This window comes from Tachypleus tridentatus, chromosome 6, assembly GCF_004210375.1.
Source record: "Tachypleus tridentatus isolate NWPU-2018 chromosome 6, ASM421037v1, whole genome shotgun sequence".
Lineage (NCBI taxonomy): Eukaryota > Metazoa > Arthropoda > Merostomata > Xiphosura > Limulidae > Tachypleus > Tachypleus tridentatus.
The window spans coordinates 46,934,010-46,947,526 of record NC_134830.1 but is presented as its reverse complement, the minus strand read 5'-3'; the positions used below and the strand labels follow the sequence as shown (position 1 = coordinate 46,947,526).

At 34.1% G+C, this 13,517-nt stretch overlaps 1 protein-coding gene across 7 annotated transcripts in view; it reads right to left on the bottom strand.

Moving 5' to 3' along the window:
• Positions 1 to 13,517, bottom strand: part of LOC143252400 (uncharacterized) — a 37,624-nt gene that overhangs the window by 8,356 nt on the left and 15,751 nt on the right. For all 7 annotated transcript variants that reach the window (XR_013028977.1, XM_076504449.1, XM_076504447.1 and 4 more), the window contains exons 7-9: positions 7,868 to 7,972; positions 5,090 to 5,159; positions 1,067 to 1,132 (exon numbers count right to left, since the gene is read on the bottom strand). Coding sequence is in view for 6 of the 7 variants with exons in the window: in XM_076504449.1 (XP_076360564.1) it covers positions 1,067 to 1,132; positions 5,090 to 5,159; positions 7,868 to 7,972 (241 nt within the window). In the remaining variant the exon portion in view is untranslated. The remainder of the gene's footprint in view (positions 1 to 1,066; positions 1,133 to 5,089; positions 5,160 to 7,867; positions 7,973 to 13,517) is intronic.

Genomic DNA, 13,517 nt, shown 5'->3' with positions numbered 1-13,517 from the left:
TGCCTTATGGGCAGCTGTTGTTGTTAGTAATTACAAATTATAGTATTCATACCTTATTGAAAAACAAAACAACAAAAACTACAAATTTTTCTGGGAAGTACTGAACACATGGTGCTGATATAAACTGTAATGTTTTAAAAAACTCCATGTTTCAAGTACTATATTTACAAATTACACAAATAAAGATATAATCAAACCATAATGTACACTCCTAGTGAAAGTTGAATTCTGGTTGTGAGGAAAGTACTTTTATTCAAAAATTGTGTTGTGTTATAAAGAAATGGTTGTTACACAAACTGCAGTTATTTTTATAATTGTCTAAATCTTGAATACTTTAACAGGATATGTGGTTTCTTGTAATTACAATCTTTTGTTTGATTTGTAACAAATCATAAAATTTATACATTTATATTTTTGAAAGATATTACAGAACAGCTCAACAAGCATCAATAATATACATACAAAGCACATGTAATATAAAATTGTTTACCATAAAATATTTTTATTATAAACCATAACAAACACCAGTTACTCTTTATTAATAACTATTACTCATATAGTAAGATCAAACAACATGTTATCAAACACCACACATTTGGTATTAACAGACATAGAAGAATTACTACATGTTTTTTTTATGGCAACTACACTGCTACAGAATGCTCAACAAAAATTAACTGTTCTTCATTAGCTAAAAACATCGTTGATATAAATAAACTGTGGTTTGTTAACAACTATATAACTAAAAAGATATTCACCATACATTAACTTCTATTTATGAAAATTAAGACTAGAAGTGTTACATAGCAGTCATTTTTAGTTGAATAACTTACTACATAATAACACTTATATTACTATAGAGAGTCTTAACATTTGTGGTTACTACACAACAACACTTACATTGCTATAGACAGTCTTAATGTTTGTGGTTACTATGCAATAACACTTATATCACTATAAGGAATCTTGGCATACTTGACTCACATTTCCTTAACTAACAGATACATGTAAAAAACATTAAATATAACAACTCAGTCAAGTTGCCATCACAAATATAAATACTCACCATCCATTAACTGTTCCAAACGGATTCTTTCATGGACGGCATGTTGATCAAACAAAACTAGAAGATCTTTAAGACAAAATAAAAAGTTCAATAGTTTAACTAATGAATAAAATGTCAATATGTAAAAGGCTAATTGCTTCAAATTCACCTTTAGGTATGCAAACAATACTATTATGGGTTTTTCATTCTTTACAGCTACCTATATATACATTCATTATCAGATAAGAAAATGAGGTAGTTTCTATTAAAGTCAAATCCTGACCAGGATGGTATATATAAAAATTTTTTAACATTTAAAGCAAATTACTTATAAATTAATTACCTATAAAGTCAATGCATGAGAAAGGCATAGGGGTCACACAGAGGTAGTTCAAATCCAAAAATACAGACTCTAGCCACCAGGGGGGTATAGGATATAAAAACTGTAGCCTCTAAAATGCTCCAAGGATTTGAATGTTTTATGCTCCCATAACACTTCCTGGGGGACTCTAAAGGTACATGGCAAGGTTTATTGAGATTTCTCAAAAAGTGTAGATATGAAAAGCATACACACAGTGAACACTTGTGCAATATATTTTAGGAGCTATAGTATTTAGATCCAACACCTTATACCCCTACTGGTGGCTACTGTCTGTGTTTTTGGATCTGGGCCATCACTAACCCCTATGTCTTTCTCATGCATTGAATGGGCTTGTCAGCTAGATTATAAATAAATAAAAAGCAGATAACACCACTGTATTTGTATATTTTAAATATAATTGTAAAATAATTGAAACATGGGTAACCTTCAAGCAACTGATTTGATATTTCACCAAGAATGGATGGGAGTAAATGGAAGATATCAGAAGCATTAAATTGTTAAAATATAAAAGTACCTAAACAACATATGGGGTAATATTCACTACATGGCCAAAAGTATGTGGACACCTGACCATCACACCCATATGTGTTTGTTGAGCATCTCATTCCAAAACCATGGGCATTAATATGGAGTTGGTCCACCCCCATGTTGCTATAACAGCCTCCACTCTTCTAGGAAGATTTTTCACTAGATTTTTGAACATGGCTGCAAAGATTTGCTCCTATTCAGCCACAAGAGCATTAGTGAGGTCAGACACTGATGTCGAACGAGAAGGCCTGGCTCACAGTCGGCTTTCCAATTCATCTCAAAGGTGTTCGATGGGGTTGAGAGGTCAGGGCTCTGTGCGGGCCAGTCAATTTCTTCCACACCAACTTTGACAAACCATGTCTTTATGGACCTTGCTTTGTGTATGAGAGCATTGTCATGCTGAAACAAAAAAGACCTTCCTCAAACTGTTTCCACAAAGTTGGAAGCATACAATGACATTCTAGAGAATTGTATGCTTCATTGGGACTAAAGAGCCTAGCCCAACCATGAGAAACAGCCCCAGACCATTATTCCTCTTCCACAAGACTTTACAGCTGGCACTATGTATTTAGACAGGTAGCATTTTCCTGACATTTGCCAAACTCAGATTCATCCGTCAGACTGCCAGATTGTGAAGCATGATTCAACACTCCAAAGTCCAATGGCGGTGTGCTTTACGTCACTCTCCAGCTGATGCTTGGCACTGGACATGGTGATCTTAGGCTTGTGTGTGGCTGCTCAGCCATGAAAACCCATTTCATGAAGCTCCTGACAAACAGTTTTTGTGTTAACATTGCTTCCAGAAGTAGTTTGAAACTTGGTAGTGAGTGTTGCAACTGTGGACAGATGATTTTTACAAGCTTCAGCACTTGGTGATCTAGTTCTGTTAGCTTGTGCGGCCTATCGCTTCGTAGCTGAGCTGTTGTTGCTCCTAGATGTTTCCACTTCACAATAACAGCACTACCAGAGCAGAAATTTGATTAAATGAATTGTTGGAAAGGTGGCATCCTTTGACAGTGCCATGTTGAAAGTCGCTGAGCTCTTCACTATGACTCATTCTGCTGCCAATGTTTGTTTATGGAGATTGCATGGCTGTATGCTTGATTTTATGCACCTGTTAGCAATGGGCATGGCTGAAATATTGAACCCCCTAATTAGAAGGGGTGTTCCCATACATTTGGCCATGTAATGTATCAGACCCATACGAGTAAATGGCAACTGTGCAACTTACTCACAGGATACAGTGATACTGGTATCAGATAAAATAAGAAAACAGAAGGTTAGAGAAATAAATGTTTAAGAATCCTTAATATTACTGAGGTAATTTTTTTTATACACGTATTACGTGCATGTTAAGGTTAAACATAAACTTAAAAATGTATGAAACTTGTACTATTTACAGATCTGGAAATTCACAGCTATCCTACCTTCAAAGTGCCCTTTTACCAATGAATTCTTTCTGCATCTTTATATAGTAAAGTACTGAACTCAGTAGAACACACAAGTCAACAAAACTCAAACACAAGTTTGGTAAATTGGTGTGTATGATCCAGATTTACTATCATATATTTATTTTAATGTTTTAGTTAAATATATATTGATAAATGTATGTAACTTTTATTGTTAAATGTGTACTATGCAAGTCCCACTTGTTCTTTAAATTTGTAGAAGATTCTTGAGAGTAAGAATGTACAACATATGTAAAATACCAGCGATTGCCAGTATTGTTGCCAACTAAACTTTATAGAACCATGCCTTAAAGTTTATAAATCAACACACCAAGAGACAGAAGAATATTGTTGGTCTGCTATTGTCAGTATGCTATAAGCCTTGGAAGCAATAATTGTGATTAACACTTATTAATTGGAAAACTACAAATATCTCACTGGGAATATTTATAGATTTTGAACATTATGAACTGTTTAACTTCAGAGAATTAACTTCAGATATTAATGTTTTTACGAAACCACTGCAAAACTTCATCAGAAAAAAAAACTTGTGTGAAGAATGAAGCTAGCTTGCATTTTCTTCACGTTAAGTATATCTATCTTGCAATATAAATATAATTTGTGCTTTGTGGACCTGGACCATTGATAAAGTATTCAGTTCCAAACTAGACAGAAAACTGAATATTGTTTGTGAGGTTGCAACATTTTGGTATACAAATCATTATTTGTAATAAACTTTATTATAAACTGTATTGCTGTTTGTACATTAAAATACATTTGTGTTAAGAAAGAAAATTGCTTGCATCAATCTTGTTGACAGATATCATAAATTTGATACACACTGACATTTAACTTTTAAATTCAGATTCAAATTTTTGACTATTTTAAATCTTAATACTTAATATTATATACTTTAATGTAAAATTATAAATTGGAGATTCGTTTGAAGTAAATTATAACACATAACAATATATAATTGTTTTATATATATATATATATATAACAATTATATATTGTTTAGTTAATAAGAGAACAATACCTATATAAACAATTTGCTATTAACTTTTTAATTTTACTGGACAAAAAAAACACAATTAGAATGTAGTTTTGTTTTGAGTTTACTTACTGATAAAGCATATTTTATTACAATTTACAGCTTTTACACTAAGTGTGATTATTGTTTAGAACAGGTACAACTTTTTGATCACTGGTGCAATCATCATTAAGGAAAAACCTGTGAACTTTATAATTACACCAGTGATTGAAACATTGTACCTGTTCTAAAAACTAATGTTACTTACTGTAAAAGCTGTAAATTGTAACAAAATCAGAATGTGTTGGAATAGGTTTAACTACAAAATGTTATTACAGGTTAGTTGCTTAATATGACTGAGCTATGTTGGCTGGTGTTAGCAACTTTAAAGGTTCCTTGAAAAAAACAAGAATAGAATATACTATACACTTTTTTCATGCACAATTTCATATAATAAATCTGTGATTATTATTATTCAATGTAATATTTAATTACAAACACTAAGGTTCTTTTATTAAAATGGTCCTAACAATGAATAAAAAATGACAAATGCCTCCAGATAAAAATTAAACACTTATAAATATATAATACAATATTTATCTGTCATTTTAATATTTTTAATGTATTTCTCTCGTTGCTAATTATAAGCTTACCTTTGACTAACGATTGTTCAGAGGAAGGCACAAGACAAGCTATGAATTTATTGTCCACTTGTCCTACAACCTAAGACACAAAATAGGTCAGAACAGAAATTTAAATACTCTACACTCAGAGTCATTAGTAGTCAGTCATGAAACAAGTCAACATGTAAACAGATTCTGAATATATCTGTTATGTTAAAACATTTTAGTAAAAACACACCAACAATGTGATTACTTGGAATGATTTATATAGACCAAAATTATCATAGAGGAAGTGAAAATGTAAATCTCCACTTTGATGAATTTTTTATACTTATGAAGGTCAACTCAAAGAAGGTTAGTAAGATATCACAAATGATGGTATACACAAAACATGGCACATATGCAAGTTTCATACAGCATTGTGCAAGGTTTACAAAATTACCAGTCAAATTAAAAAAATACATAAAACATAGTTACAATATTTATCAATAAACTTGACAAACTATGATACATAATTCATAAACTTCTCATTTTTCAATCATTTGTAGTACCACTGAGAACCTGTTCAAATTGTTTTAATGAAATTATAAGAGTATGAACATTGTCATCATGAAAAAAATTGAACAGGTGGTACTACAAATGATTGGAAAATGAGCATTTAATGAATTATGTATCATAGTTCATTAAAATTAAAAATATATATAAAACTTAGTTTCAATATTTATCAATAAACTTGACAAACTATTATTAGATGCTCATTTTCCAATCATTTGTAGTACCACTGAGAACCTGTTCAATTTTGTTTTATGATGAAAATGTTCATACTCTTATAATTTCATCCCCATAATTTTGAATGAAGAGGTGGAATTTCTCAAAAGCTTTTAGTTTATCATGCATTGTTTCACTGGAATAATTATTTTCAAATAGATTTGTCACATTTGACATGACTCTACAGTTAAACTACTTACAAGAAGTTAACTCTTTCTAGATGAGTCATGGGTCAAAGGCTATGTCATCATGTTTCTTGATTTGCATTCAAAATTTTATTAAACTTCTATTTCATGACTTTATATCAATAACTTTCGTACCAAATTCTAGACTATAATTCAAGTTTTAGTATTATACATCATTCATTTTCTTAATTTAAAAGTAAATATTAAAAACACAGTTATACGTCAACTTGTGTGTGTCATGTGGTATGTTGAATGCAGTACTGGTTCAAATAAGACTTTTGTGATGTCAAAATACTTAGTTTATAGTTTTGTATGGAATAGGAACTCAATTTACCAATATTGACAAGCTAGAATATGAAATAAAAACCTCAGATTTTTTGTTTTGCTGAAATGTGACTTGTGTACTGAATTAAACACAGTGGCCCTTCTCATCTATTCCGTTTTTTGGAAATGGTCCCTTATATATACTTACTTCAATATATCACATTTGAATAACCAATCAAATGCTCAGAATGTCCCCCTAGTTGCTTTCTGAGTCATTTTAAATTGCTGGGAAGCCAAATAATTCTTTCAAATCTAGATTTTAAGCAGGTAGGTTGTGTCTTTAGTCTGCTAGAAATTTCATATTTGTTTTAGTAAAAAGTGCAAAAATGGCCAATTAGTATGCGTCTACATGGAAATTAACACCAAGAGTAAACACATTAACTAAACAAAAAATCTAATGTTTATAAAGCTAGTCAAACATAGTTCCTTAGGCAAAAAATTAAGAGAAGTTATAATTTTCCTATACTGAAGAAGTACTTCAAGTAGGTACTTATCTCCTCTCAGTAAATTAGCTGTTCTCATTAAGATGTGCTCCTCTTGTTCTCTGCCCTACCTTCACATTTCACAGAAGGGTAAGTAGTATATCTGGTTCAAAAGTAGCACAGTTCCTCTCATTTGATTTTCAGGTCTGATTCTCTCATTTCCAGGTGTATTTTTTGGACAATTTTGTGGGGTACTTTCACCATTCTCTTCCACCTGTCCCTCTTCCTATTAAATGTGGGATTCTAGGTAAGTACCATATCAGAAGTTATAAATTTGCTATATTGAAAATTTATTTCCAATAGGTATGTACTTCCATTCACACTTCACATCCTTTTTCCCAATCCAGTGCTTACAGCTTCTGCCAAACAAAGTCATACTTTGGTAGAGTATAGAGGAAGCCACCTCATGTAAGTATGTCATGCTATTTGTGAAGAAGTGAATCACAACAATTTGTACAAGAGACACACTGAAATCATTCAATTACAACAAAGGTAAGCAGGTTTGTTGCATGTGTATAGAAAAAGTTTACATATAGAGGGCACTACTGAACAAGAATAGCTAATTTTGTGAGAGGAAGTAATTACCATTTGAATATAATTTCTATTTACAATAAGACATTTTGTTTAGTGTAGGGCCTGCACTGTGAATTATTTCTTTGTGTTTCTTGTTGAGAAAAATAAAATTTTTCTTGCTCAATGCAAACACTTCTATAAAATTTCTAAAAACAATATCTGGAAGATAGATTTTTTTTGTAATTTTAATATAAAAGTGAATATATCATATAGTTTTAGTTATTATAAGTTTGAAGTATTACACATGGAAAAATTTTTTGTGAAACAGTTCAGTAGATTTCAGAAAATGAGGTATGAATTCTTTTGTCTTTTAAAGACTGTCAATTTATTTGTAAAACATCATACTTGAGAAAGTTTTCTAATACTAGACCCAGTATATTGTGTTTATGACCAACAATATTGAATTGAAATAAACATTTGTACTTCAACTTAAAACATGAAAACTGATAATAAAATCATTCAATGAATGTACTCACCTCAAAATTTTGAAATACAAACTTTCCAAATCGATATGGCCTAATGATATTATACACTTGAGTCACGTTCTTTGGATATTGTTTCAAATTCATATTGCACACTTCCTACAAGAAAAACAAGAAAATGTTACTGGAGCATTTTTACAAGAGAACCAACAGTCTATTGAAACTACAACTAGATATATTTTCTCCACATAACAAGTTTTCAAAAGGATTACAAATTAAAGAATAATTTAAAAGTTTTTTTATTTATTACTACTCAATACTTCATCTGGCTGCTTTATCATCTTCACCTGCAAAATCCTATACAGAAGACAGTGATTTCTAGAGACAAGAGGGAGGCCCAACAAGTTAGGAGGAGACGTAAAATAAGAAAAGAGTCAGCATGCATACAAAATATATATAACCCAGTCATTCAAAGTGGAAAGAGATAAGTGACTACAGCAAGAGGAATGTTATGCCCATGACAAAAAAAAAACAAAAAACAAAACACCCACCACCAACAACAACAAAACAACATGATGACAATTGCTCTAAAAAGAACAGTATGAGTGAGGCAATAATGAGCAGACTATACAGAACAAAGGGGGTAAGCTGGGTTGATATGACTGTATGGGGAAGGAAGGATGGGCAGAAAACATCCAAACACTCCCAAACCACTCATGATTTGGGGTGGTCAGGGAAAAAAATGAACCTGTGCCTGTGATAGTGTGGGAGGAGACCAAGACAAAAGGGGAAATGGAAGAAATATATTTGAAACATACAAAAGAGGTTGAACAACATTAAATACAGAGCAGCTTTAGTCAGAGCTGTAGAACCTGAGATCTGATACTAAATGAGAGGAAACAAGGACTGAAGGGGAGATGAAATTATAGTGATGACTGGATGTTCACATTGGGAGCAAATCCACTGAAAACATAAGATGATGGAAAACCACACTGTAAAAAGTATCCAAGTTTAGATGAGATATATGATTGGCCTCCAGGGCCCCAAAATAAAAATTGCAAATTCAGTTAAATGGAAGTCCTATGAGTCACTCCTTCCTTTTAGTAGAAGAAAGAAATAACAGAGGTGTCTGATTGCATCATAAAAAGACCAAAAGATATAAAAGATAGTGACAAGTTTGTGAAGTAGCCACCAGCTCAAGGACCTACAGACAAAGAACCTCATTCTTGAAGGCCACATGCTGGAAATGAATCAGATACCTAGAACTGTACCCCACCATAACATGTGTAGTGGAAAGTCATAGCCAAAAAAATTGGCTGTCATCAAATGCAAAGCCAAGACAAAGTGAAACCTATACTCACCATGGATATGGAAACCCACATGTGTAAGTCGAAAAAGCCCATAGTGTGACTTCCAAGCCTTAGGAAAGCTCCAAATAGATACAAATCTGGGTAAGGAGGGGAAAAGGGAAATCTAGGGTCATTCAGAATTGAGATAGGATAGGAAACAACTTGGGAAATAGATATGGGTATAACCAAGAGGAAGGAGAGACTCATGAGTAAATGCCTCAAAATAATAATAATAAAAAATCATGCAGGAAATGAAGGAGACACAAGAAATATTCAGGCAGGAAATGAAAGAGACACAAGAACCTTGGTTTTCAAATTCTTGATGTCACAAACACTAAGTAGGCTGATCCTGCCCAGCATACAAAGTGAGAGAAATACCCAAGTGAATGGAATACAAGGTGAGAGTTGAGAGTGAAATGGAAAGCTGAACTGCATCCCAAATGAGATGACTTTTGAAAGAGAAGGGAGGTCACAGATAGAGAAAGCCACATTAAAAGGAGAAAAGTAGAGACCAAATGTCCATAAAGTAAATGACCAATAGATCCTCAAGAATGTAACCTCTGAGTAAAAGTCCACCAGCACTAATGAAAGTTAACATTTCCTTACACTGAAAATGCATTTCTGATAGGTACTTACCTCCCTCAAATAGTTAAAAAAGTTACAGCAATTGAAAAGTTTTAGAAAGAGTAATAATCTTGTTTGCAATCCTGGTTCAGTTTTCTTTTCCTCTATTTTTCATTCTTTGGTTCTCTTCAATGTTTGAACATTTGATTCCCAGTTCTTCCCTTTGAAATTGCTATGGTCCCACCTTTCTCAAAACAGTACTACTTCCTTTCCCTATAGTTATCTCAACCTTCATTTACACTCTAGGTATTGGTAAAACTTTTAAAAGCATACCAGTCTTTTATACTCTTATATTTTTGCATCATTACAGCAACTTGTGCTGATCATTTGACCACCCTCAACCAATCCCATTGCACCTTCTACACTAGTACAGGTAGCTTTCTCTATCCTTGAGGCACAATCCTCACTTTTAAGAATTAGCATTTACAAACCCCTAAAACAGACAGATCAGTGTGAAGGAAGGGTGAATGGTCATAAGTACCTATCACAAATACATTTTTAGTGTTAGAAAACGTTAACTTCTGAAATGGTACTACTTCTGCTCCCTCAGAGTTAGAATCCTACACTGGAAAGGTGGAGAGGCTGGTGAAGGCACAAAAGCAAATAATCAGCAGAAAGAAACCACTATAAAAAAAGCAGATGTACAACATCTGTGGGCAAAAGCGCTACATTTAGAACAGGTATGCTCTTCACCCAGTAAAGAAGATAAGACATGTAAGGTGGAAATAAATAGAATACATGACTAGGACTAAAGAACTATAGGTTAATAGGCCACATTTAGTCCATTATGGCAGAAAACATCCAGTGGAACTGCCTTGGGATATGACATATCATGCCAATTGCAGTCCAAGGACAAGAACAACATAGAAATGCTTTGTGCAAGTTTGTAAAAATCAACATGTGCAGTACATCCAGGCAAAACAAGGAGAAATGCTTTGGACTGACATCCAGATAGCTAAGCAAGGTCCATCCAGACAAAAACAGCTGAAGGAAGCCCCTCAGTATACAAAGTATTATGTCAAGTGTGGTCCATTTGGGCAGGAAACATCCAGTGGAAATGCTTTGCCTAATAGGTTTCATGCCATATTGGATGTATAACAAGTAGCATTATGATGATAGCTCTCTCCTCATCAAGTGAGTACACAAGGCTATGAGACTGTGTTATTGTACAAAACCCACTGGTGAAGAAACCTCCATGGTCTACCTCTCCACAATTCAAAACTATAAGTTGTAAGGACCTCCATGCTCCACTGAAAGAAAGGAGAGAGGGAGACATGTTTGGGGGCCAGAAGAACTACCCACCACAGACAGTGCAATGGGTGTCTGCATTTCCCATTTTTAAAAAGTAGAAAGTCACAGTTTGTAAAAATCACAGGTCAGTAGGGATGGGCAAAAATTCCTATATGTTTTACTCATGAAGCCCATGAATGATAGTCCTTATGATATATATATATGTGTGTGTGTTTAGATAGATATTGATAACAGTGACCATTGTAGAAGTATACAAATATAGTGCAAAGATACAAAATTTACCATTGCCTGGTCAGGATTGATCCTGAAGTATATATAAGCAATGATTAAAGAGAGAGAAAAAAAAAGATGATGACTTACTCCAGTCACAGGTGAACAGATGTGTGCATGATTTCCGCATGAAGAAGATGATATCAGTGAAGATGTGCAGAGAAAGAGTGACAAGCCCAATCCATGAGCACAATGGGAGAAAGATTAGGGGAATCAAGAATGTTATGGAATATGAAGACAGTATGAACTAAACAACAGAGCAGGAAGTGAAGTGGACAAAGGAAATGATCTGGAAATGGATGTAAATACAGGTAAGAAAAAGAAAGAGGAGAAAGAAAAATAAAACAACTTACCCAGGTAGTTGAAGTCCAGAAAAGAAATGCTGGATCTGGATAATGAAAAACATATTGGATAGGGTAAAGGATGTTATAAAATTGGAATGATAAAGAAGCATGCTAGAAGGGGGAAAAATTAAGGCTGTAAGAGAAATATCTTACAAGGAACAAAGAGCAATGGGCTCAAAGGGAAAGCTGGACAAGATGTGAAGAACAATATGAAGATCTCAATCCAGCAGAACAAAGGAAACATGTCAAGTGGATCAGGTGAAAGAAATGGAACAACCAGGAGAAGAGAAACTTTACAGAAGAGGGAGTTTGACAGAGCAGCTCTATAAAAAGCAACAACTGAAATAGACAAAACCTGAACAAATGACCAGATGAAGAACTGGAAAAGGTTAAGAACAGAAGTACTGGAGGAATGGAAGCCCTGGAAAAAAGACCAGGGACTGAAGTAAAACTTGCACCTCTGGTACATATACAAAGAGGAAGGTCTGAATTGACAGCAACCAAAAGAACACAAGAAAGAGAGTTCTAAATAAGAAAAAAGACCCAGAAGAGGAGTCTAACTACAAGATAGGCATATAGAAATGAGCCCATGAGCTGAGGCATGTGATCAAGGCAAAAGTCATTCTGAGAGGAGCAGTATGGAAATGTTTGGATGAAAGACATCACATCAAAGATGGCTAAAGATCAGACAGGATAGAGAAAAGGATAAGGTGTGTTTCTAGTAAGGGCCACAGCAGAGGAGCACACAACTAAGAGACCAATATAGAAAAACCAACAGAGCACAACAAGATTTAGTCTGGATAAAAGAAAAGACCCAGAAGATGAGTCAAATCTGAGAGTAGGGATATCAGTGATAACCTCTCCAATCTTGACTGAAAGTGTCTATCTCCACAACTGAAGACTAAAAGAAAGAAAGTATAGCATACAAGTGAATGAGAAATACAAATATGCAGTGTTCCCTGTTTGAGAATATACCCACAGAAAAACATGAGGATAAAGAAAATGCTCTGTGGAGAACCTGATGGGGACATAGTAAGAGACTGGCCATGAGAATTGGAACTTGAGAAACATGACCCACCAGAACAGTCATGTCAAGATCATTGGCCCAGTACATGAAATCCAGAGTTTGACCAAACAGCAAACAGTACTTGGTTCTCCCCTTCTAGATGATAATGCTGATGAGTGTGGAATTGCAGAAATAACCCAAATCATTCTCCCTTGTAGGAAAGGGAAGAAAGGATACAGAGCCCAATGAACTGCCAATGTACCAGGATGTGGATATGGAGAATAGCCTTCTTGACTGACCATTGACCCAAAACCTTATGCAAATTGATGAAAACTGGATGGTCCAAAAAATCATGAAGGAAGTTATACTGGTTGAGAAGTATTAAATGAAAAAAATATATGTCTGACTCAAAGGGATAAGAACTGTCAAGGAAGACCACATCCCAAAAGAGAGAGAGCCTCATGAACAGAGAGAGAAGGAGAAGGGATGCTCAATATCCTGAAGCCAAAGTAGAGGAAGTTAGACTCAACCAAAAAAGGAAGTAAAAAGAACCCCCAAATGAACAAGACACTATGAGAAGGTAGTAAAGGACTTTTCCAACCAGAAAAGAAATCCAGCTGAAATGCTTTTCAAAGAAGGAAACAGAGGAAGTGGGGTGTGAGGGACTGCCCAGGCACAGGAAGAGGTGAACAGAAGCTTTTCATCTACGAAATGCGAGTCTGAAGACACAATGTGTGAAGATGATGTGCAAAAGCTTATCACTCCACAAAACACATATAAAGATAGAGAAAGAGAGTCTTTAAGAACTCAAAACAGAAAGACAAAACATATTTTGAGAAACTGAAAAAAACAATGTGACA